We start from the raw sequence: 21713 nt of genomic DNA, 5'->3' as shown, positions 1-21713 counted from the left end.
AACGCTCTCAAGCCAGACCCCCTCCCCACGCATCTCTCCCATTCACCTACCCCGCAGCATCCTCATCCCCTCTTTCCACCCCATCCTTCCTATTAAAAAAAAACAACAACAAAACCACAACCAAACCCCAACCAACCCGCCAGTCATTCCTTCCCCTTCCCGCGTCTCACGCAAAACTCCCCATCTGTCAATTTAATTCTTTGATCGATGGGAAAGAGCAGAAAAAAAACGGCCCAGCACAGCTGGCTTCCCAAGTTAGCCCTGGCAGGATACCGCCAGCCCCGCTGGTGACGGCTGAGTGCAATGTTTGTGAAGCGCAGAGAACACAAGTCAATAGTAATTTAGCTGGATTGGGAGCAAGTACCTTCCCCGCACGGACTGCGAGCTCCCGGGAGAGAGGGAGCGCGCGCACGCTGAGGGTATGGCCGCCTTCCTCGCAAATCCTTCCCCCCAGCGAGGCCGGTCAGGATGGAGCCGCAGCGGCAACCGTCGCCCCACGCCGGGCAAGCGAGGGAAGAAAAGGGGGACCGAGCCGTCGGCAGAGCTTTCGTGAGCTGCAGTTACGCGATCGCGGGGATGCGGGGGACGTGCAGGTCTGCACCGGGGCTCTGGATGTGACCCCGGATTGTTCCCTCCTGCGCAGGGCACGGATGCAGATCCACCCCTCGCCCCGGGGCTGGCAAATTCAACTGCAGGGCATCGGGATCCCTTTGGGGCTGTTTCGGCAGAGCCAAAATATTCTGCTTGCTGATTTCAAAAGCCGTCAGCGATCCTCGTTTTCCAAATGAGGATCCCCCTCCCCAAATGAGGGCCGAGATGCTGCTGGTGGCAGGAGGCGCGCATCCCTCGCTGCCCTGATGTAGCATTTGCTCCGTCAGTGCTCCATCAGGAGACCCGGCTCCACATTATGGGCTGCATTAGAGGCCCCAGTGGCCACCATTGGCCAACATTTCCATGGCTTCCCCTTACCACATTAGAGTAGATAAGTCTCTTTATCCACAGCAGCATCAAACCCTCCCTGTAGCTGGCCAAGCTCTTGGGCTCTCCAGCCACCTTCCATCAGCAGGTCCCACAGGTTAATAGTGTGCGGTGGGATGCAACTAAAACTCAAAGAAAGCAATGTTTTTTTTTTTTTTTTCTAAGACCCTCCTGCCTCAGGATGGAGAGAAGGTACGTGCAGGAAGGAGCCAAAAGACTTAAACCTCTTACAGACTCTTCTGGAAGGCAGGAGGGCAAGTGCGGGGTGTAGCGCTGTGGTCCCAACCGTCACGGTTGGGCTGTGGCTTCCCTCCTGAAACCATCTCTGGCAGCTGGTGACCACTTCTGGGGTCCTCGCTTCCTTCTGGAGCATTATAAAGACTCCAAACCAGCCATAAAGAATGACCTGAAAAACTACACGGAATGGGAATTCCGTTTTATTCCATCTATTAGACCTATTGAAAAGACGGCTCAGAAGTGACTTGATTTCCTTGCGAAGATAAAAATGACGGGGCTGACACTGGAGCTGCTGGGTGAGGGCTTTCGGCCACCACTACTCAAGACCTGAAAGCTCAAGGTGGCTTTTGCAAAGCTGGAGATGTAAGAAATCGGCTGTGACAGCAGTGAGACAGAGCGGGATGAACTTGCTGGCTCAAGTCAAAGTCACCATCGAGCCCAGGGGAGTGCAGGTCACCGTGTTGTCCCACTGGACCTGGGTGATAACAACCCCCCAGGCCTTACGGCGATCTTCTCACCCTCTGTTAGCACTCTGCAGCCTCTCTTACACACAGATCCATCACGTGCTAACTCTGGAAACATCTCTACGTTACCGTTGTGCTCACAGCAAACCAAAAGCTGCACAGAATCGAGGAAACGGAAGAGAAAAAGAAGGAGTTTTTCAAAATACTTCCAATTCCAACGGCATAAAACTTAGGAGGAATGTGTCCGAAAATCCCGTGAGATGGGCAGTCTCAGCCCTTTGTCCTGCTTTGATGCTTTCACCTCTTCTGGTAGGTGCAAAGCCCTCGGCACGCTCCCTGGTTGCTTTTATTTCTGGGGAATGACCAGGAAAAGGGCCAGGAGCAGCAGAGGCCACATGTCACCCTGTACCGATGGCACAGCGCTGCCAACACGGCTTGATACAAACACGCGATGCTGCTACAGCAAGACCAGCTTCTCCAAACAGCATGGGTGGCTTGTGGTGTTGGAGGTCTCCGGGTCCAAAAGGATCACAGAAGACTTTCAGAGAAAGAAAAAAAAAAAAAAAAAGACTCTCTCATGGGATAGCAATGCTCAACCCCGCAAAGACATTTAGGGCAGGAAACAAGGAATAAGCCGAGTTGGATGGTGGGATAAAAGCCACCCCATCTAGCGCACCGTGCCTTTTGAAGGCACCTGCCTGCACATCCTGCTTCTCAGACGCCGCTGGCTGGGCTTGGCTTGGGGACCAGCGTGAGGACTGCAGCAGCAGCGGCTTTTGGTGGCAAAGAGCAGCTGAAGACACCAGGGACCTCGGTCTTGACTCTGTTTCCTGAGCCTTGAAGACTCAAAATTACCTTTTCTCTCACGTCCCCAGATCCATCCCTTCCTACCTTGAGATAAGGGACCAGAGGGGTCCTGACCACTGCAGCCTGCAAAGCTGTGGGAAGACCCTCACAACCACGCCAAGGCGGGAGAGGAAAACTCACGGGGACGTCCATGAAGAGCGTGGGCATGTCTGAGCTGCTCCTGCTCCTAGTGGGGAGACGAGGAAAGTGGGGGGAAATGGGTATCGGTAGGAAAAAAAGTAGACTTGGTTTCTGGTCAACAGACTCCAGTTTGCACCACCAGTGAAACGAGACGTGTGGTCTCAGCCCGGCTGCTTCGGCAGCTTGAAGGGACGGGGAGGACTCAAGGCAGGACAGCAACGCCGTGCGTGCTCTGTCTCCTCTCCACGTCTCCGAAACATCCCGCCTCGAAAGCAGGAGAGGGCACTTCTTCCCAAAGACATCAAATCCCACCCACGAAACTCCAGCCTGCCGGCGCGGTGCAGAGAAGCCGAGCCCTGGCTCCCAGGCAGCGGCCGGCTCCCGCTGGTGCCCGCTAGCGTGGCCCCAGACGGGCTTTGTTATGGAGAGCCGCTCCTGGCGGATCCCGCTCTGCCGCAGGATTAGCTCCCGGCAGTTTCGCAGCGGAGGACGCGTGTGTGCGCCGGGCAGGGCTGAAGCCATCGGATGTTATTTCTCTCCCCTTGAGACGGGCTGGAGCGCGGCGACGACGACTGCCGCCTTCAACCCCATTTTCGGTCCCTAAAGATGGGGAGCGATAACCTTGCTCCCGTTTTTCAGCCGAGCCCCTGCAGCCAAGGCTGCATCCCTCCTGCCACGTCAAAACGCTCTGCTGCTGCTCTCCCAGAGCCCCCGCCTCGGTGAGGAAGACCCTGGACAAGGAGGCTGGAGCAAGCTCAGACAGAAATCGGGAAGGAAGCTGAGCCTGGGGAAGACGGGGAAGCGACAGAGCCCGCAGGCAGCAGCCAGCACCTGCGGCTACCACGAAGCGGAGACTATTCTTCCCCTCCCATAGACTGAGCAGAGTAGAAAGGGAGAAAGGAGATCCCGAATATAAAAAGAAGTGCATGAAACATCACGCCTGCTGCCTTCTCCACCCGGGTGGAGATTCCAAGTACGACGTTTTCCCCCCCTCCAGCACTGGGTTCCGGGTGGGCACATCCATTCCCCAGCAGCGCCAGTCCTCCCTGCTGCCTCTACACCCAGGCTATTACATACACCTAGACACTGCCGCGCTCCTTTCGGTCTCCGTTTTGGCAGCATGCTGGAGACCAGCCCTTGGATCCCAGCTCATCCCACATAGCTCCACACCTCTCCGGTCGTACCCACCCTTAGCCCACCGAACTCCACCTTCCCAAACTTGTAATAACCAGCGCTGCACACGCCACTTCACAAACACGAGGCCGGGTCCCGCTGGAGTCGGGCTCGCTAAATAAGCGAGGCTTGCTGCTTTTCCATCAGCGGGGATTGCGATGTGCAGCTCCAGAACTGCTTATGCCAACCCCCCCTCCAACCCCCGGGTGACGGGCACGTGCGTGATGGAGAGGGGAGGCTGGGAGGGGACGCGGGAGGACGAGCATTGATCCCCAGCTTAGCCCACCAGCCCAGGGGAGCCCTTCCTACATAAATATTTGCCAAGCAATGCATTTGTGCCTGTCGATGGCTGTCAATAGGAGCCTGCGGTGCTGTTATCTGCGGAGCTGTCATTCTCGGGAACCTCATCCAAACGGCCCTCTCCACATCTCAACCGCTGGCCAAATTATTTGTCCTTTTTCATCCGCGGGCTGAGTGCGCAAGAGCCTGCCCCCGACTACGGAGCAGCCCGGGTTGCGGGCGAATGGAGCCAAAGCATCGCAGGTGGCAACGAGGTGCCTCGGCGGTGCCGGCACGCGGAGAGTTAACCGGCTCACGTGCAGCCAGAGAGCTGTCAGACAAAGCCATGGCCTGGATGCCTCCTGCTTCCCCCTTCGTTTCCATCCTCAGGCGCCAGCATCTACCTGCCAGCCCCGGCGGCAGCGGCGGGGAAAGGGCTGGCGTGATCCGGCAGCGTGTGCCAGATGGGACGGCGCCAACCGGGGCGGTATCGACAGGCCAGAAGGATGCTGCTACGTTACCGTGGAAATGATCCGCCGTTTTCCGTCTCAGGGCCTCCACCGTCTCCTCCGCGTCTGCCCACTCCAAGACCAGCCTCCGGCCGTACAAGTGCGTGCTGTGGCACAGGGCGTTGAACGCTTTCTGCAGAATTAAGAGAGCGGGGGGAAAAAAAAAATTAAGGGAGAAAACAAAACCAGGCTCACAGGAGGAAAAGCAAAGATGCCCCCCCCCCCCCCCGCCCTGACTCTAAAAGGCCACCGGAGAACATCCTACTTGGAGCACTTTGCTCCGATGGGGCAGGATTCATCACCATCAGCGGTTTTGACTCGGTCGTTTATCTTCTACGTACTTGCAGCAGAGCGAATACCCGTCGCCGTTCCTGCAGGCTGCTGCTGCTCGCCGGGGAGCAGGCGGCAATCCAGCAGAGCGAGCGGCTCAAGGTTGGCTGCAGCCTCGCGTCGCTCCGGGACCACACCTGAGCCGGGAAAGCTGCAGCCTGGAAAAGCTGTGGAGGTTTGGGGCAGAGCTAGGTGGGTCAACGGCGACTCTCCACCTACCCTGTCCTCTGCTGGCACGCAGTAAAGCACAGCTCAAAGGCGTAGGGAGGTTGCGTTCTGCTCAGGGGCAGCGAGGTTGGAGAAGCACGAGCTTGCCGGGGAAAGCCGCCTTCCTCTCGCCAACCGTTTGGTGGCCACGGTGGCAGCAGAGCCAGGAGGCAACGCAGAAGTCCTCTTCTCTTTTTGCCCGTGGTGGTTTGCTGGGTTATAGAAATCCAGAGGTTTCCTTATCGTTCCGTTCTGCTTAACAACATCTGTACAGCTATCACCTCTTGCCGAGATCGAATACCACCCAAGTGCTGGCCAGCACAGCAGCTCAGATGGCTTTCTGTATCTGTAGGCAACCAGCAGAGGCATTCAGGATGCAGCTACTCGACCCAGGGAAGGTTGACTTTGTCCTCGTTTCCCGCAGACTTTCAAGGAAATTCAAGACTGAGCAGGATGGGGCCCAAAATGCAAATAAACAAACACACCGGTCAAATATTTTCATCCCCAGAGGCACCCAAAGTGCTCCGTGGCAATGCGACACATGGCTGGGCACAGGGGTAGAGAAAAGGAGCCCAAAATGTTCTTTTAAAGATGCCAGCTAAGGCTGGGATTACGTAGGGTTATAAACTCTCCAACTCACATCCCTGGAACAAATACGACGGCTATAGGACCACATAAACACATCCCGCTGCCCAACGGGGACGTGTCCTCCCATCTGGAGAGACCCCCAAAGCAGCACTGAAGTTGCCCTGGAGAAGCCCGGACCTCTCCTCTGAGCCGTTTGCCAAACTGCAATTTTGATCCATCACAGTTGCCCCCGAATGTCACAATTCTGGGCAGAGCGGCTCTTCCCGCAAGGGGCTTTGACTGCCGCTCCTCGGCAGCCAGGACCCTCAACACCCCCCCCCGCCCCCCCCAATTTCCAGCGACCAGCAATCAATAGCCCGTGTCTTCCCCTCCTTCCGACTCCCTTTCACTCGTATAATTCTCATCCGATACAAAAAAGAGAAATGAGGAGCACCAGCTCCACCTTCTACCGTAGCATCACTGCGACTCTCCCTCCTTCGCCAGTTCCCTGGGGCTGACCCCACCGGGGCAGCGTCCCTCCTTTTCGGGGGACCGCGTTCCCCTCCAAAGGGCTGCAAGCCTGGCTGGTGCTTTTGCAGCTACAGCTGTTTTTATTTGCCGCTGCTGTTGTTTTAAAGGCCTATTTTCACTTGGAATGGTATCCAATTAGCAGAGCAATGTGTCGGCTTAAATAAACACTCAGGGGGAGGTGGCAGTAGGGAGTTGTGATGGCTGTTTACGTTGGCACAAAGAGCCGTTTCCAAAGCCTGGCAAACAACTGCAGCTCTAATCGCCGGGTCTCATTTGTTAATTTCTACTTTTTAATTTCTCACTTCCCGCAGCAGCGAGGAAGAAGAAGGTTGGAAGACGGGATATGGCCCCCGGCAACCTCGCTGCGTCCCGCAGCGGGTGACGGAGGAGGGCAGACCATGCCGACCGTGTCCACCATCATGGTGCAAAGCGCGGCGCTTGGTGGGCTCTCATCCTCAAAGCTTCTTGCTCTGCCACGTCCTCCTCATTGAAGGATCGCTTCCACGCCGCGCCGGGCACACACGGGACGAGGCATCCTTTAGATTTGCTGGGAGCACTGGGAAAGGTCACGGAGCAAGAGGGAAGGCAAGCATAGACTCATAGAATGGTTTGGGTTGGAAGGGACCTTAAAGATCATCTAGTTCCAACCCCGCTGCCATGGGCAGGGACACCTTCCGCTAGACCAGGCTGCTCAAAGCCCCATCCAGATACTGCCATCACATTGCATTGCGTGGAAGAAACCCGCTGGGAGAGGAACATCTGCCAGCAGCTTGGTGACGTTGGCCCTTCCCAGCTGAACACACTCCCAAAATGAGCTGTTTTCCACCCAGGATGAAGCAAAGCTGGGGATGCCGGGGTGGGATCGCAGGGATCCTTCCAGCCCCGGGCAGGAAAGGACGTGCTGGGACCTCTGCTCCCCACGGCCCCGTCTCCCAGATGGGCTCCCGGCGCGGGGGCTGCAGGAGAGAAGCCGCCCATTTCAGGGGAAAAACACGTGGATGTCACTTCCTTTGGAAAAGAGCTAAGAAATAAAACTTAGCTCTTCATTGGTCTGAGAGGAATTAAGGTTTTTTCGCTGGGGGGGTGGGGAGGAAGGAAAAACCACCGATGATTTAAAAGACAAAGGGATGAAGGAGAGAAATGCCATCCCCATATATCCGCACCGCTGGAAACCTTCCGGCGAGAGGAGGAAATCTGCCGCCGCTGCTATTCCAAATGGAAAGACAGGTCGGGGGGGGGGGGAAACCCTATGTTTTAATCACGTGAGAAATATGAAACGGGGACAAGCAGGCTGGCTGTCAAAGAAAGTGGGGCCGGAGGCAGGAGCTATCCTCGGGGTGCAGCTCTTCCAACCCCCCACCCCCCCCCCGAGGGTCTTTGAAGAGCAAAGCATCGCCCGCCCAGAGGTTGGTTTAGTTGTAGCTGAACTCGGGATCAAGAGAGGTGTGGTGTCTGCTCATCCGAGACACCGGAAAAGACCTCCAATTGTGACGGCTTCTTCGCGTCATCCTACACCTTTAGGAAAAGGGGAGCCTCCAGCACGCAAGGTTCGGTACCCTTAAATGCCAAAAAAAGCATTTAATTAAAGCTGCTGCTTTTGGTAATACGCCCGCTGTCAGGTAACACCAAAAGCTGAGGAGCCCCGGCAAGCCTCCTCGCAGGTCTCTTTTGCCTTCCAAACGCTTTAGGGGCTGCACGAAAACCCTATGCACCTCCTCCCCCTAGAAAACAGGATGCCAGTACGCTTCAAAACGACATTTCTGAACCCTCCCGAGTGTGATTTTGCAGAGTTTGGTTCGAGCTCAGCGTCACGGCTCAGTGCGGCAGGATTTCGCCGCCAGCCCGGAGTACGGCTGGGGCAGCGGACGGAGAGGCCACCAGAGCAGGGAAAAGCGGAGAGAGGATGGGGAGAGGCTGGAAGAGCAGCTTAAAAATGTTTGTGGGTTTCAAAAAGGGAATTTCAAAATTAAGGGGTGGCCGATAAACCCCCACGAAAGCCAGGCTGCGAGGACCAGGCGGACACTGCTCTGGAGCAGAGCCTGCTGCGCCAGGGTGATGGAAAGGCAGAGATCGAGAGACCGGACCACTGCGTCTCTCACCCTGAGCGCTACGGCTCCATCCCTAAATGCCGTATTAATTCGGAGGACAGTGCTGCTCTGCCTACAGATTCCCCCTTGCCCTATTAAATACTCAAGCCGAAGAGCCTCCGGGCTGGAGTCATTAGAGGGACAAAGGGTCAACAACATTAGGAGATTGATAAATTTCCCTTCCTCGCAAGAACCGGCCCCAACAGAGGATGCTCTCTGCGATGCCAGCTGCACACAAGGATTTTTCCTTCCGTGTGCATGCATTTTTAAAGGCTTGACTGTCTTTCCCGAATGGGCAATTTCTATTTGGAGACCAGATGTATTTTTATATCGACAGGGGAGAAAAGCGGAAACTCGGCTCCCAGTTAATAGTTCAAAAATAAAAACAATCCCACAACAATCCTGCACAGGGAACGTCAGGAAACATGCCGAATGGTTAATACTTCCTTAACTGGCGTTCATTTGTTATTGCCAGCGGCTCAAAGTACTCCTTCTCTTCCTTCAGCTTCCACACACTCCCAGCTTGACCAGCAGGTATGCAAACCCTCTTCGTGAATATTATTTTGTCCCTCCTGTTGCTGTCTTTGACGTGGGTTCCTCCCCGTTTCCGGGCTTTGCACGTGTGTGTGCTGTGATCTGTTAAATGCTAGCGACACAGAAGAGAGACGACTGCTAATTTCATCTGATGGCAGCGTAACACTCCCAGTCGAGGACCATCCATCACCCTGGGAGCCGTCAAATGACCCAAGAGACAGCCCCGGCTGCAGATGTCACCGTGGGAAAGCCAGGCATGAGACTGGGGCTCTGAAGGATGCGCATCTTCATCTCTGAAGGATGAGCATCACCATCGCTTAAGGATGAGCATCTCCATCACTGAAGGATGAGCATCTCCATCGCTTAAGGATGAGCATCTCCATCGCTTAAGGATGAGCATCTCCATCACTGAAGGACGAGCATCTCCATCGCTGAAGGAGAAGATGCCACCACCGGCAGCGTCCCGTGCCCTGCCTGGATGTCACCTCCCCTGCCTGACGAGGGCGGTTCGGGTGCTCAGCCCTCCCACACCAGCACCTTTCGGCAGGGCTGGCTCTCCTCGAGTGGGTGCCAGAGCATCAGGGGTGGCCCAGGGGATGAAACTCAGGCCGGCGGGACAGGTCTGCCAGGCACAGCACCGGGGAGTTTGGAGGGGGAACCCCACATCTCTGTCTCAGCTTGGGAAAAATCTCCATACGCGCTCCCACAGCAGCCGTGATAGCTCAGAGAAAAAGACAAACACGGGAGGTCACGGGCTTTAAATGCCCAACAAAGCCACCCTAACCATTCTATTACAAAACCATCATGTTTTATAAGACGCTTATAAGCGATTTCCAGATTACCACTCTGAGCAAAAACGTCACCGACAGTCTCAGCTATTCAGCTCAGAGGTCTCCAGGCCCACTCCCCTCCTCTCTCATTTCACTTAGCAATAAACTCCGAGCCAATTATGCCCGTGTTTACAATATTCAGGATCCTATTCATCGATACACAGCACATCCTTTTCCAGACGGCCAATGGAGTGTACTTGATGTGCCACTTGTGAGACAATTAAATCCCTCAAAGAGACGAGGGCGGGGGGGAAAAAAAAAAAAAAAATAGAAGGAAGAAGAGCTGCTTTGCTGGAACAGAAGAACCTCCCCCCCTCTTCAGTGATCTTCCGCAGGGCATCTCGCTCCCCGCACGCTCGCCTCCCGCGGGACCTGCGAGCGTCGGGAGCGGTGGCCGGAGCAAGCGCCCGGCTCTGCCTGCCGGCGCTCACCAGCCGGAGATGGGGTTCCTACCGTTGACATCTCTATTTATCCAGTGCAGCTGGAATCAGCCACCGGGTCCCCACGGGGCCGAAGAGAGACTGGATGCAGGTCTGTGCCCTGTTTCCTCCAGAAACCAAGCAGAAAAGTGGGTGCTGTCTCATTCACCCCCAAACCGGCGGATGAGCAGCCGTAAAGAACCGGCCAGGTCCCTGGATTCACCTTTCCATCAAACGCTTACAGTTTCCTTGGGGAAAGATTAATTCAAACCCGAGGAACAAAGCCCAAACGGCTCTGGAGGGAAGCAGAGGTTAAAGCAAAAGCTGGCCAGAGCCGGGGTGTGCGCAGAGCCGCAGGCACAGCTCCGCGCGTGGGGAGGGCATCCGCGCTCCCGGGGTGTGGGGGGGGTCCGCTGCACCCCACGCCGCCCAGCGAGCCGGCCCCCGAGGGGAGGACGAACGCCGAGCGGAAGGAAGTTTGAATTAGGATCAATACAGGACTAACAAAGAAACTCTATGTACTGTGTTATACGGGAGGTCAGACTGGAACAGATGATCTAATAGTCCCTTGTGATCCCGGATCAATGAATCCTGTCTAAAAACATAAACACAGGCTATGCCTGCTCCCCCTCCCCCCCCCTCGCCTTCATCTCTGCTCGCAGTCTGGAAAATTTTGGAGCCTGGGGGAGTCAGTGGAGCCACACGGTCCCTTCCCTTCAGCAATAACATCCCTTGGCTGGTGCCCACAACCGCTCCTCTTCCAGACAGCGTGCGAAGCGCCAGGAGCCAGCAGCGGGGTCGAAACCTGCTGGCAGTGCCCACGGACCACCTTACAGTGGGGCTGAGGACCCTCTACTGCCCAGTGCAGGACAGCCCATGCCTGGTCCGACCTGCTCCCGAACCTCTGGCAAAGGGTGAGAGCAGAATACTATCAGACAGGCTACAACCCCCTTGTTTCTTCTGCAAACATAGAACTTACCTATATAGGAAAGCTTTTTTTTTTTTAAAATAAATAGATGAGCATTTTGAACAGCAATCTATCCCGGCTTAAAACGCTATGGAATATTTTGCAGCGTAGTGCATTCACACTGCAAAAACGGCAATGTATGGGAACGACGAGGTTTGCATTTTTTTGGTTAAAGCAATATGCGCTTTCAACCCGCAGGCGCCAGGAGCTCCGTTCTTGGTGCTGAGAAAGGCGTTTCCCGGGCACCGCTGCCTGCTGCCGACGTCTTCCGTATTGCTGTCAAACAGCCAGTGCGAACCGCTCCGAGAAAGCATCCTCGGCCACCCCGGCACGGCTAGGTCCCCTCTTCAGATCAAGACAACGACCAGGTCGCAGAACTTCACTCTTGTGTTCAGCGAGGCAAAGCAGGCGCAGACCTCTCTCTCTGCTTGCCCATCCTTTTGACCAACTCACAACTGCTCTCCTGCTACGCTCAGGCTCTGAAAAACGCCGGGGTAAGGCTGCTCGCAGGGGGTTCTCAAAAGCCATGGAGGAACTGATGGAAGACGGGCCTCGTGCAGTTTACAAAGAGGTGAACGGCCACAACATCTAAAACTTCCCTAAAGCCAAGGTGGTGGTGGAGGTGGGACACGCACTCAGGTTTCCCGATGTGTTATGTTGGGTCAAAAGCATCTCTTTTTCGCTTCTGACAAACCCCCATCCTTCTGCTTTAGAAGGATTTTCAGCCATTGTATCATTTGCACCAAACCTCTGCCCATTACAGCGTGGATTGTGGGTCCTGTCGCGCAACCTCCAGCGGTTGTCCACACGGGGTTTTTAGCCTTAGCGCAGCTTTGCCGGTGAATGGTAACAGCCCGCCCCAAATCTGGGCTAAGCCCCAGTGGGATGGAGCCTCCGGGCTCCCATCCTCACCTTCTGCTCCGAGACCTGGCTGGGAGAGGCCAGAGGGGGAGGACTACATCTTACCTTGGCATCCTGCTTGGTGAGGAAATCCACAAACCCAAAGCCTCGATGTGATCCCGTTCCTGCCATTTTCTTGGGCAGCCGGACGGTCTTCAGCTCTCCAAAGGTGCTGAGAATTAAAAAAAGCAAAGACACCATGAGATCAAGGGAAAAACCATCATTTTATCACAAATCATGGCGCTACCGGTTGCAGACCCACGTTGCAGGCTTGCCAGTGCTGAGGACTCAGGTGAGCGGTGTCCCGCAGCCGCTCTGCTTCCCTGCAAGCCCCATGGCCAAAGCACCTAGTAAGAGCTAAAAACTCAGCTTGGATTTCACCCTTTCCGGTTGTAAACCTTAACAAACCTTCTCTTCCCTTCAGGAGATGTGCAGAAACCGAGGACCCAGCCTGCACGCCCTGCCCTGTTGGGGGCGGGCAAAGAGCAGGTTACAAGGAGGCTCCTGACCACCATCGAAACAGATTTATGTGCACCTCTAAAGAGAGGCACAGGACACCAGAGCACGGCCCCACGGGGACCTATTCTCTTTCCAAAATAGCTCCTCCATCCCCAGAGCCTGTTGTAGGCACCGCATTCACAAAGGTTGAACGGGTTGGAGAGTTGGGCGGAGAAGAACCTAATGGAATTCAACAAGGGCGAGTGTAGGGTACTGCACCTGGGGAGGAATAACCCCGTGCAGCAGTACAGGTTGGGGGTTGACCTCCTGAGAGGTTGAAAGAGGGGGGGGGGGAGAGTCTCCCACTCTGGAGCCATTCCAAACCCGCCTGGACGCGTCCTGTGCCACTGCTGGAGGTGCCCCTGCTCTGGCGGGGGGTGAGACTGAGGGAGCTCCAGAGGGTCCTTCCAATCCTGACCAGGCTGGGATTCTGTGATTGGTGTCATCCCTCCGCTCCACGGGTGCTGGGTATCATTTTTAAGACTGGATTTCCTCACTTTAACACCGCACTTGGGTCCCCCCATTTCCCACCCCGCAGGCAGCCCCCCAACCTCTTTCCTGAGCTACAATAAACCGGTTTTAGTTAAGCTTTCCGAAGGTATACAGGGTAACAGGTGAATTCAGCAGACTCAAGTCTTGTAGGACTCCCAGACCCAGCAGCATTTCAGACAAGTCTCTGAATGCCAATGGGAGAGAAAGTCAGGAATTGGGGAAAAAAAAAAAAAAAGGGGGTTCACGTTTAGCTGGAGGGTGTGGGATAGGGTCGGCAGAAACCCTAACACAGAACGCCCGTCCCCGGAGATGGAACTTGTCACTCGGGCGGCAAAGCACACAGCCATCGCACCAAGCTTGGACCTCCTCCAAAAAGCCTGAAAACAGACACGAAAGCGGCGCTCGCCAGACACCCCTCTACAGTGCCGTCCCCCGGAGAAATTCCAGGACAAAGCCGCCGCTTTCTCTGCATCCGAGCTCCCGCTTCCCCTTCTCCTCCCCTCCCCTCCCGCCCATTTATCAAACAGGGATGCACAAACTGCGGGCAATAAATATTTAATGTGGACCGGGGTCTGAATAGATGTGTTATTTTATTTGGAAATCTACACACACGCGCGCATACACAAAAGGAGCCCGGGATGCGGCGGTGCCAAAGAGCACCTGGGAATAAACACAGTAAAGGCCATAAACGCTCTCGTGAAATGATATAAGCTAAATCCTGGGAGTTAACCTGGTGCACCGGCAGCATGACCAGGCATTCATCTACCCAATTTCCTTCGGCAACGTGGTGTGTAAATGTACCATTATGAAGCCGCAAAATGAATCCGCACGTCTCCTCCTCGCCGCTTTCCCTCCCTCCTGCCCCCTTCGAGCTGGCGCCAGGCAAACAAACAAACAAACCCGAGGGGAGGCGAGGGAGCAGCCTCGGCCGGCGGGGATGCTCGGTGCCGGGAGCAGCAGGAGCGCCGCGTGGTCTCCAGCACCAGGAGGGTCCTCCTGCATGGGGGTGGGGGTGATGGGGGCCCCCCCCCTTCGAGAGCTCTGCAGGTTGGTCCTTGCGCTTGCAGCATCCCTGTAGGGTCTCAAACGCCTCGGTGGGGTTAAGGAAGGGGTAATGAGAGAGCTCCTGGCCCAAGGAGATGGCAATCGAGCCAGGAAAGACAGGCGGCGGGTGGCACGGGCAGGGGAGTGTTCGCTCCAACCTATCGCTCCGTGGAAAATATGACGGGCATTGCCCGGGGGGAGCAGAATATTTGCCAAAAGGGAGGAGGTCTCAGACAACACCCGCTCCGTGCACTGAAACGCCACGTGTCTCCCTTTGACACACGCAGGATGGGCAAGGAGGCTGCCAGCAGGGGGCAAGACGGCTAAGGACCATGGGGTTGGGCCACCACGGGGGAGCTCTGGTGACCCACATCAGTTTGGGCAGAGAGAGAAGCAGCCGGCTCTTCCCTCCTCCCCAGCTCACAGCGGCCCGAGCCACCTATACTGGGAGACATGGGGAGGCAATGGGGACCCGATCCGGAGCGGGACTGGCCATGGACATCTCCCTGGGGAGAGGGGTGGGGGGAGGCAGGACAGTGGTACTCACCAAGGACGCCCAGAGAGATGGGTCCATTTGACGAAGCTGCAGCCCAGCTCCCAGCGGGGAGCAGGCAAACTGGAGGGGGGTGAGGAAAGCCGAGGGGCCAGCGGAGACAGGGCTGACCCCACCGGGGTTGCGGAGTAAAACTCCCCCCCTCCCCCCCCCACTGCGGTGCTAATTAGAAACCACAACACAGCAATTACCATCCCGGGAGCTGCGAATGAAGTGGAGAGCTCGGGCCTTTAATGTTCTCCTCTCCAGCGCCAGGCAGAGACTCACACCTCTCTTTTCCAATTATTTCCTCTGGATTTTTGGGGGGAGAGAGGCAGAGGCGGAGGGAACCCAATTACCCCCCGCAGTGCCAGGCTGCCGGTACCCTGGGAAGCCAGGCGCCGCCGTGTTTGCTCCCGTGCCGGCTGCATCGATGGCCGCAGCTTTCCAGCTCCGGGACAGCCACGCGCCGTGACTGCGACGGATGTGGAAGGGGGATGGCGGAAGGGGAAGGGATGCAGCTCATCACCCAGGCAAAATCTGAGCAAGATGACACGGCAGAGGAGAAAGGAGCTTTTATAGAGGCTGCTAAACCGCATCTCAACTATAAGATCCCACCGGGCTGCTTCAAAACACATGCTTCCCGGGGTCGGGATGGCTGCAGAGGCGGGGGAGGTGGGGGGGTCACAGCAGCTCACACCCGGTGTCACTGTCACCTCCTTCCTCTTCCAGCACCCAGCTCCGATGGGTGCAAACGGTGTGAAAACGCAGTGCACACCCCAGGGGTGGGGGTTCCTCTCGGAGCCGACGTCTCTCCTCTCTGGATGGAGATCAGAAAGCACTGGCACCAAACCCCACTGCCGGCACGGAGCACAGCACGGTGCCAGGCTCCTCGCCCCGGGCACGACAGTTTACAGGGAAGTCCCTGGAGATAACGCGAGTGAGAAAACTGAGCAGTTTCTGGATTCGTACCCATCGGCACCCAACTCAACCTAATGAAGTTCAACAAGGGCGAGTGTAGGGTACTGCACCTGGGGAGGAATAACCCCATGCAGCAGTACAGGTTGGGGGTTGACCTCCTGGAGAGCAGCTCTGTGGAAAGGGACCTGGGAGTCCTGGGGGACAGCAGGATGCCCATGAACCAGCAACGTGCCCTGGCGGCCAAGAAGGCCAATGGCATCCTGGGGGCCATCAAGAAGAGTGTGGCCAGCAGGTCGAGGGAGGTCATCCTCCCCATCTACTCTGCCCTGGTGAGGCCACAGCTGGAGTGCTGTGTCCAGTTCTGGGCTCCCCGGGGTCAAGAAAGACAACGAACTGCTGGAGAGGGTCCAGCAAAGGGCTACAAAGACGATGAGGGGAGTGGAGCATCTTTCTGATGAGGACAGGCTGAGGGACTTGGGGCTTTTTAGTCTGGAGAAAAAAAGACTGAGGGAGGATCTTATTAATACTTATAAATCCTTAAAGGGAGGGTGCCGGCGATGGGAACAGTCTTTTTCCAGTGGTGCCCAGTGACAGGACAAGAGGGAACGGGCACAAACTTGAACACAGGAAGTTCCATCTTAACCTGAGGAGGAACTTCTTTCCTTTGAGGGCGGCAGAGCACTGGCACAGCTGCCCAGAGAGGTGGGGGAGTCTCCCACTCCGGAGCCATCCCAAACCCGCCTGGACGCCGTCCTGTGCCACTGCTGGAGGTGCCCCTGCTCTGGCAGGGGGTGGGACTGCGGGAGCTCCAGAGGGCCCTTCCAACCCTCACCATTCTGTGATTCTGTCTTCTTCAAGTGCTCCCAAGCCCCTGTGCCACAGCACGAGCGCTGAAGGACTTGGCAGGTGTGGGAGCAAAGCCCTTTGCTTCTTGAGACATCCACTTGTTTGCAGTCAGTCCGATTTAACTTTGCAGAAGAGCGTAACCTCCTTTTTGGCGAGTCCTGACCTCCACCTTAGAGCCACGTGCCTGGCCCGGGGCTGGATTTCTGGCAGGGCACCCCCAGAGTTCTTGGTGGCACTGCACGAGGCAGAGATTTCCTCCCTAACGAGCACAGCCAAAATGTGCGGCAAAACCAAATGTCTTGTATAAAAGACCTCCCCCTGGAGCTGCTCACAATGCAGGCAGTTTGGGGTGTGGGGGCAAAAGCGATGAGAAACAACTTTGCCACGGAGGCGGTAGGTTTGCAAAGCCCCCAGAGACCTGCCGTGCACACGGCTGTTCCGTCACCTCCCGGTTTCCTTCTCCTTGTATGCATGAAAAATGGTGTCCAAACGGTGGTCCTCTGAAATCCTGAGTGGGGGCGAGGGCCCAGAGGGGAGCACAGAGGGCATGCAGAGGTGTGAGGTGGGTCTGGAGGACGTGGCTTTCCCGGTCTCCCTCTGCCCATGCCGCAGGCAGCTCGCCAACCAGGCTGGCAAAATCCATCCTCACGCCTGTGCTCCCTTCTCCCAAGCTTGGCAAGTCTTCACGCCTTTGGCTGGAAGGGATGACAGCCCTGAAACAAATGCTGCAACTAAGATATTTCCTAAATGAGAACCTTTTTTTTGGGCCGATCCAGATTTACAAAGGCAGAGGGGAAACCAGTAAAAGCCTGTATTGGCCCTAGCTGAGCAACGATCCACACAGGTGCAGAATACCGACATCCACAACCTTTTCCTCCACAAGCCGGCGGCCCAAGCTCAGTCGGAACACATGATGTTCCCAGAGATGCCAGAAGGGACATCCCATCCCTCCCACCCACGACGGATCCAGCACTCCTACATGGCTTTGCCGGGTATCAGCCACTCTCCCAATGCTTTGGTGGCTCTTCCAGCTGTGCTCCAGCCGTCCTCTCGCTTCCCTGGCTGAACAGAGGCGAGAGAAGTAGATTTCTCCTCCACGCTGTAAGACGTACGCTGCAAGCTGGCTGCAGGTCAGAGGAACATCACTCCTTGGGATTGTAATTATATCCTTCTGGCACAGGCCAGCTGGGAGGCAAGTCCTTTGCCTGCTAATTATAGGACATTATATTGCTATTAAGGAGAGCGCACTCTGGCTGGGTAGACAACACACTGCTCACTTGGCTTTGCCTGTTTCCTACAAGGAGCTCGCGCATCCTTCGTCAACACGGCCAAGCGGTGGAGGGCAGAGGAGGATGGGGATGCAGGTGGTCTCCAGAAACTCTCTTCCCTCCTCCGCCAGCACGACACGCAAGTTCCCAGCCTGCAGCTCCCTCCCCTCCCATCACCGCTCTCCTGCCACAGGCACAGCCCCAAATCCTCTGAGCTTCCACCCCAGTGTCGCCAGGCACCATCTTCTGCCGCTGACTCTGCCACCTCCTTTCACGGCTCCTCATTTCTCACCGGATTTTGTTTGAATTTCTGCCCCGCGCTTCCAAGTTTCCCCCCAAACTCACTCAGCCCCCAACGTCTAAGTCTGGCCTCACCGCTGCCCCAGGCAGACGTGATGGACATTCGCACACACTCGTTCATGGGACAGGTACCTACAGACGAGGTTGAACGGTACTCCAGCTGGGAAATATCCCCTCCATCTCAAACAGGAGCATTTAAACTGCCAGTTCCTTGGGACAGGCCAAGACCCATCCAGCCCAGACCGTTATTTTCAAGCCCCAAACACAAAGATGTGTTCATCGTGCTCGATCTTGGTGCGCCCTCAGCTACGAGCTGACCAAGGACTCTTGGGTTGCCAAGTTCCGTAGGGGAAAGCACAACCGACACCGCAAATCCATGCACGTGGTTAGAAAGACCAACCACTGTCCACTGTCAAAGGAGCAGATCTTAGAAAACAAATTAAAAAAAAATAAAAAAAAAAAATCACCCTTAGGTTTCTCCAGACACGTACCACTGCATGGGGCAGTCCTAAACCTCTCTCTCTGGTTTATCTCCCTTCAAGAAAAACAAACTTGTAATAATCGCGTTGGAAAACCCATTGTGATAACCTCTAGCAAGGTTGGCAACCTTCTTGTGGGTTGCCATCTACTGCCGCCATCTCCTCTTCTCTTCCCTCGCTGCTTCCTCATCCCCCAAGCCCTGACGCTGCCTAAATCCCCCCTCGTGACTGTTGGCAGCCCCAGGACAGAGCTCAAGCAAATTAGCCAGGCGGCGTAACCGCTCATCAGAAATGGCTCTGGGCAGGGGACGACGAGCCCAAAAGAGACAGAAGTTCTTCCCTTCCCTTGCTGCTCAACCTCTTCCCCGGCAGCAGGCTGCAGCCACACTTCAGCCCAGCAGAATTCACTCAATCACTTTGCAATGGTCTTATTTTCTTCCCCCCCACCCCCCGGCCCCTAAATAGGACCTTCCCTCCCCCAACAAATTACCTCCCTGCCAGCCTCTGCTTCTGCGCTGATTTGCTGATTATGAGGGGGGGGGGGGTGGGTGGGGTGAAATCATAATAATGGTCCTTTTTTCTTTCTTCCTCCTTTAGGAACGCGGGACCCTGGCAAATGGTTTTGCCCCTGGGCTGAGCCGTGGCCAGTTCCACCCCCTGCATGAGAGAGTTAATGAAATACGCAGCGGAAGGTCCCTCCCGCCTCCCGCTCCAGGACTTCAGCTGACTCCAGTACGGCTAATCCCATTACAAGAAAATAACGTGGATAATTCAAGCTAATGAAATCGTTACAAGAATGTGGACAGCCAGGGGTGGACATTCAGAGCCAATTTAACACTCCTTGGTGTTGTTATCCCCAGCACAGGAAATATCTGAAAGGAGGAAGGGAAAGGAGAGAGGGAGGGAAAAAAAAGCCCTCCTCTCTTGTTAGCTTAAATCCTGTTAGAGAGTTCAGGAATTAATCTGCCACCTATCTCCCCTATTACCACCATCATCATCATCATCATCATCAATAACGTCTCCTCGGTAACCTCTGAAAATTAGCAAATGAAGGCGCAGGAGGGCAAGGCAGGAGCAAAGCCTCCCGACACGCCGAACCAAGCGCAAATCGCCGCCGCCTCCATCTCCGGCGGAGCCGCAGGGGCAGAGGACGGCGGGGTGGAGGGACTTTGCAGCAGAGCAGGTGCCCCGGCGGACACCCCCCCCCCCCCCCCCCCCAGCCCACGGCTACAGGGATGAAGCGATGCGGCAAAGCGGGTCCTCGCCTGCCCTGGCACCGCAAAGCCGATCCGTGGCTCCCACGGCAGCTCCTCGCCTGCATCGGACAGTCCTGCTGGATAATCGAATCGCCTTCAAAAGCCAGCGGTACGCAGGAGGACAGCCACGTCTGCGCCTTGTTCTTTACAACACGGATCGTCAAGTTTTTCCAGCTTCCTCTCCTCTTTGCCCAGGAGCATCATCTTTGTTTGGAGGCCTCTTGATCTGCTGGCGCAGCAAAACCGGCTTTTGCCGGACGCGATTCCTGTTCTTTCAGCGCCAGCCTCACGCTGCCGGGAGAAGGGCTGCCGCCTTCTCCCAGCTCAGCTGCTTCCAAGCCACGGACCACTTTTTGAGGCTAATTTTCTAAGGGAGACCTGGCCAGGCTACAGCAGGGCTAAAGCCAGGCTCCCCTCCTGGCCACCCGTACCGGGGGAAGCCGAGCACCGACGGCATGTGTCTGAGCTCAGCCACAGCATTTCACCACACATCCCTCTTTTTGGCACCATCCGCCGGTCATACTGCACTTGTGGACGTGATGAGGTCCCTCTTCCATACCACGCAAACAAAGCGCAGCTCTGTCTGCGGTCGAAGCCTCACCATGAAAAGATTTCAGAGCTATTCAAGCCGGTACCCGCAGCTCACGCGGGACCGTGAGTGTTCAAACACCTCCTGCGTTTTCAGCTGGATACAGGCGATTCCCACTTTTCCCTCCCTGCACCGCTGGGTGATGGCAGGCAGGGTCCCGCGTGCCTTCCCAGGGTGCTGGGATCCCATCCCAGACAGTATAAAGCTCCGTACTCCCCCCCCCCCCCCCCCAAAACACCTGCAACTCATTCCCCGAAAGCTTTAACGAACTGCTGGACAGGGCAGCGAAACAACACAGCAAAGCAAAGGGGAGAGACTCCCAAACCTCTCAGAAACTCCAAGTCTCCCCAGGAGACGGGGGAGTCTCTCTGAAACAATGCTTCTGACACGGGAGCGACGTTTAACGGAGTCCTACACAACATGCCCACGAAAATGGGGCGTTTTCAAACCAGGAGGTTTTCTGGGATGGTCCTGATGAGGCAGGAGCAAGCAGCAAGAGATGCTGCAGCCCTTGAGGTGTGCTGCTGAGGAGCTCAGCAGCGGGCAGCGATGCCGGGGAACAAAGCGGGGCGACCCCAGGCTTCTCTTCAGCCTCTTCTCCCCCATACAGGTGACCACGCGATGCCGCACCTCTCCCGTTTTTTCCACCTCACTGCCTGCAAAGCCACGGCTGCTGTCTACCAACCCCGCACGGACATCCAACGCTTCAATCAATCCACGAAGGCAGCAGAAGGACTCGGGATTTTTAAAAACAAAAAAAAAAGGCAGTGCAACATGAACGTGAGCATCTTTGGTAGGAGAGAGAAAGCAAAAGCCCAACAGGAAAAGCAGCTGGAAGTGCTGCAAAAGGGTGACCTGGCCCTGCAGGACAGGGAAGTCACCTCGGCAGGTGACGGGAGATCGGGGCTAGAGAAAGGCACACGAGAAGCGCTTTGCTCTGTGGACCGTAGAGATGGGACACAGGGTGTCCAACCTGGGTGGCCACCCCCTCCCTGTCCCAAAGGGAGACTCTCTGATGTGTCATAGAGAGGAATTTTCCTTTTTTCCTGCCACCGCAGCGCAAACAACACCTCTCCCCTTTTCTCAGGCTTTATTCCCTTTAGACTTGTAGGAAATCCACACCAGCCAGATTCCCACCGAGCAGCCCCCTGAATTTGGCTGGAAGCAACCAACGCTTTCCGAAAGCAGCCCCCCGTCTGCAGCAGGGAAGGGGGGAGCGGGATGAACCCCTCCTCCCCGGATGCGCCCGGCATGAACAGCACCGTTCGATGTCTCCGGGATGCTCTCTCCTCAACACGTCTAATTACAGCCAGACGGCGCTTTCGGCACACCTGCCACAGCAACTGTTTATCTTGCCGACGACTTTAAAGAGCATCGTTTGCAAAGTTTGCTAAGAAGGAAAGCCAATTAGCATGTCGCCGGCGAGGCACAAAGATCCTCTTGCTTTATCTCCGCCGTGGCTGCTCAGCAGAGGACCCTTCGGTGCTAA

General features: G+C 56.1%; 1 protein-coding gene across 2 annotated transcripts in view; it reads right to left on the bottom strand.

The window, feature by feature from the left end:
* Positions 1 to 21713, bottom strand: part of RBM19 (RNA binding motif protein 19) — a 105688-nt gene that overhangs the window by 44896 nt on the left and 39079 nt on the right. For both annotated transcript variants that reach the window (XM_082491607.1, XM_082491606.1), the window contains exons 22-23: positions 12066 to 12171; positions 4640 to 4760 (exon numbers count right to left, since the gene is read on the bottom strand). In XM_082491607.1, the coding sequence (XP_082347733.1) occupies positions 4640 to 4760; positions 12066 to 12171 (227 nt within the window). The remainder of the gene's footprint in view (positions 1 to 4639; positions 4761 to 12065; positions 12172 to 21713) is intronic.

The sequence above is a fragment of the Vanellus vanellus genome, assembly GCF_965231255.1.
Source record: "Vanellus vanellus genome assembly, chromosome: 16".
NCBI lineage: Eukaryota > Metazoa > Chordata > Aves > Charadriiformes > Charadriidae > Vanellus > Vanellus vanellus.
This window is presented reverse-complemented; position numbering and strand designations above follow the sequence as displayed.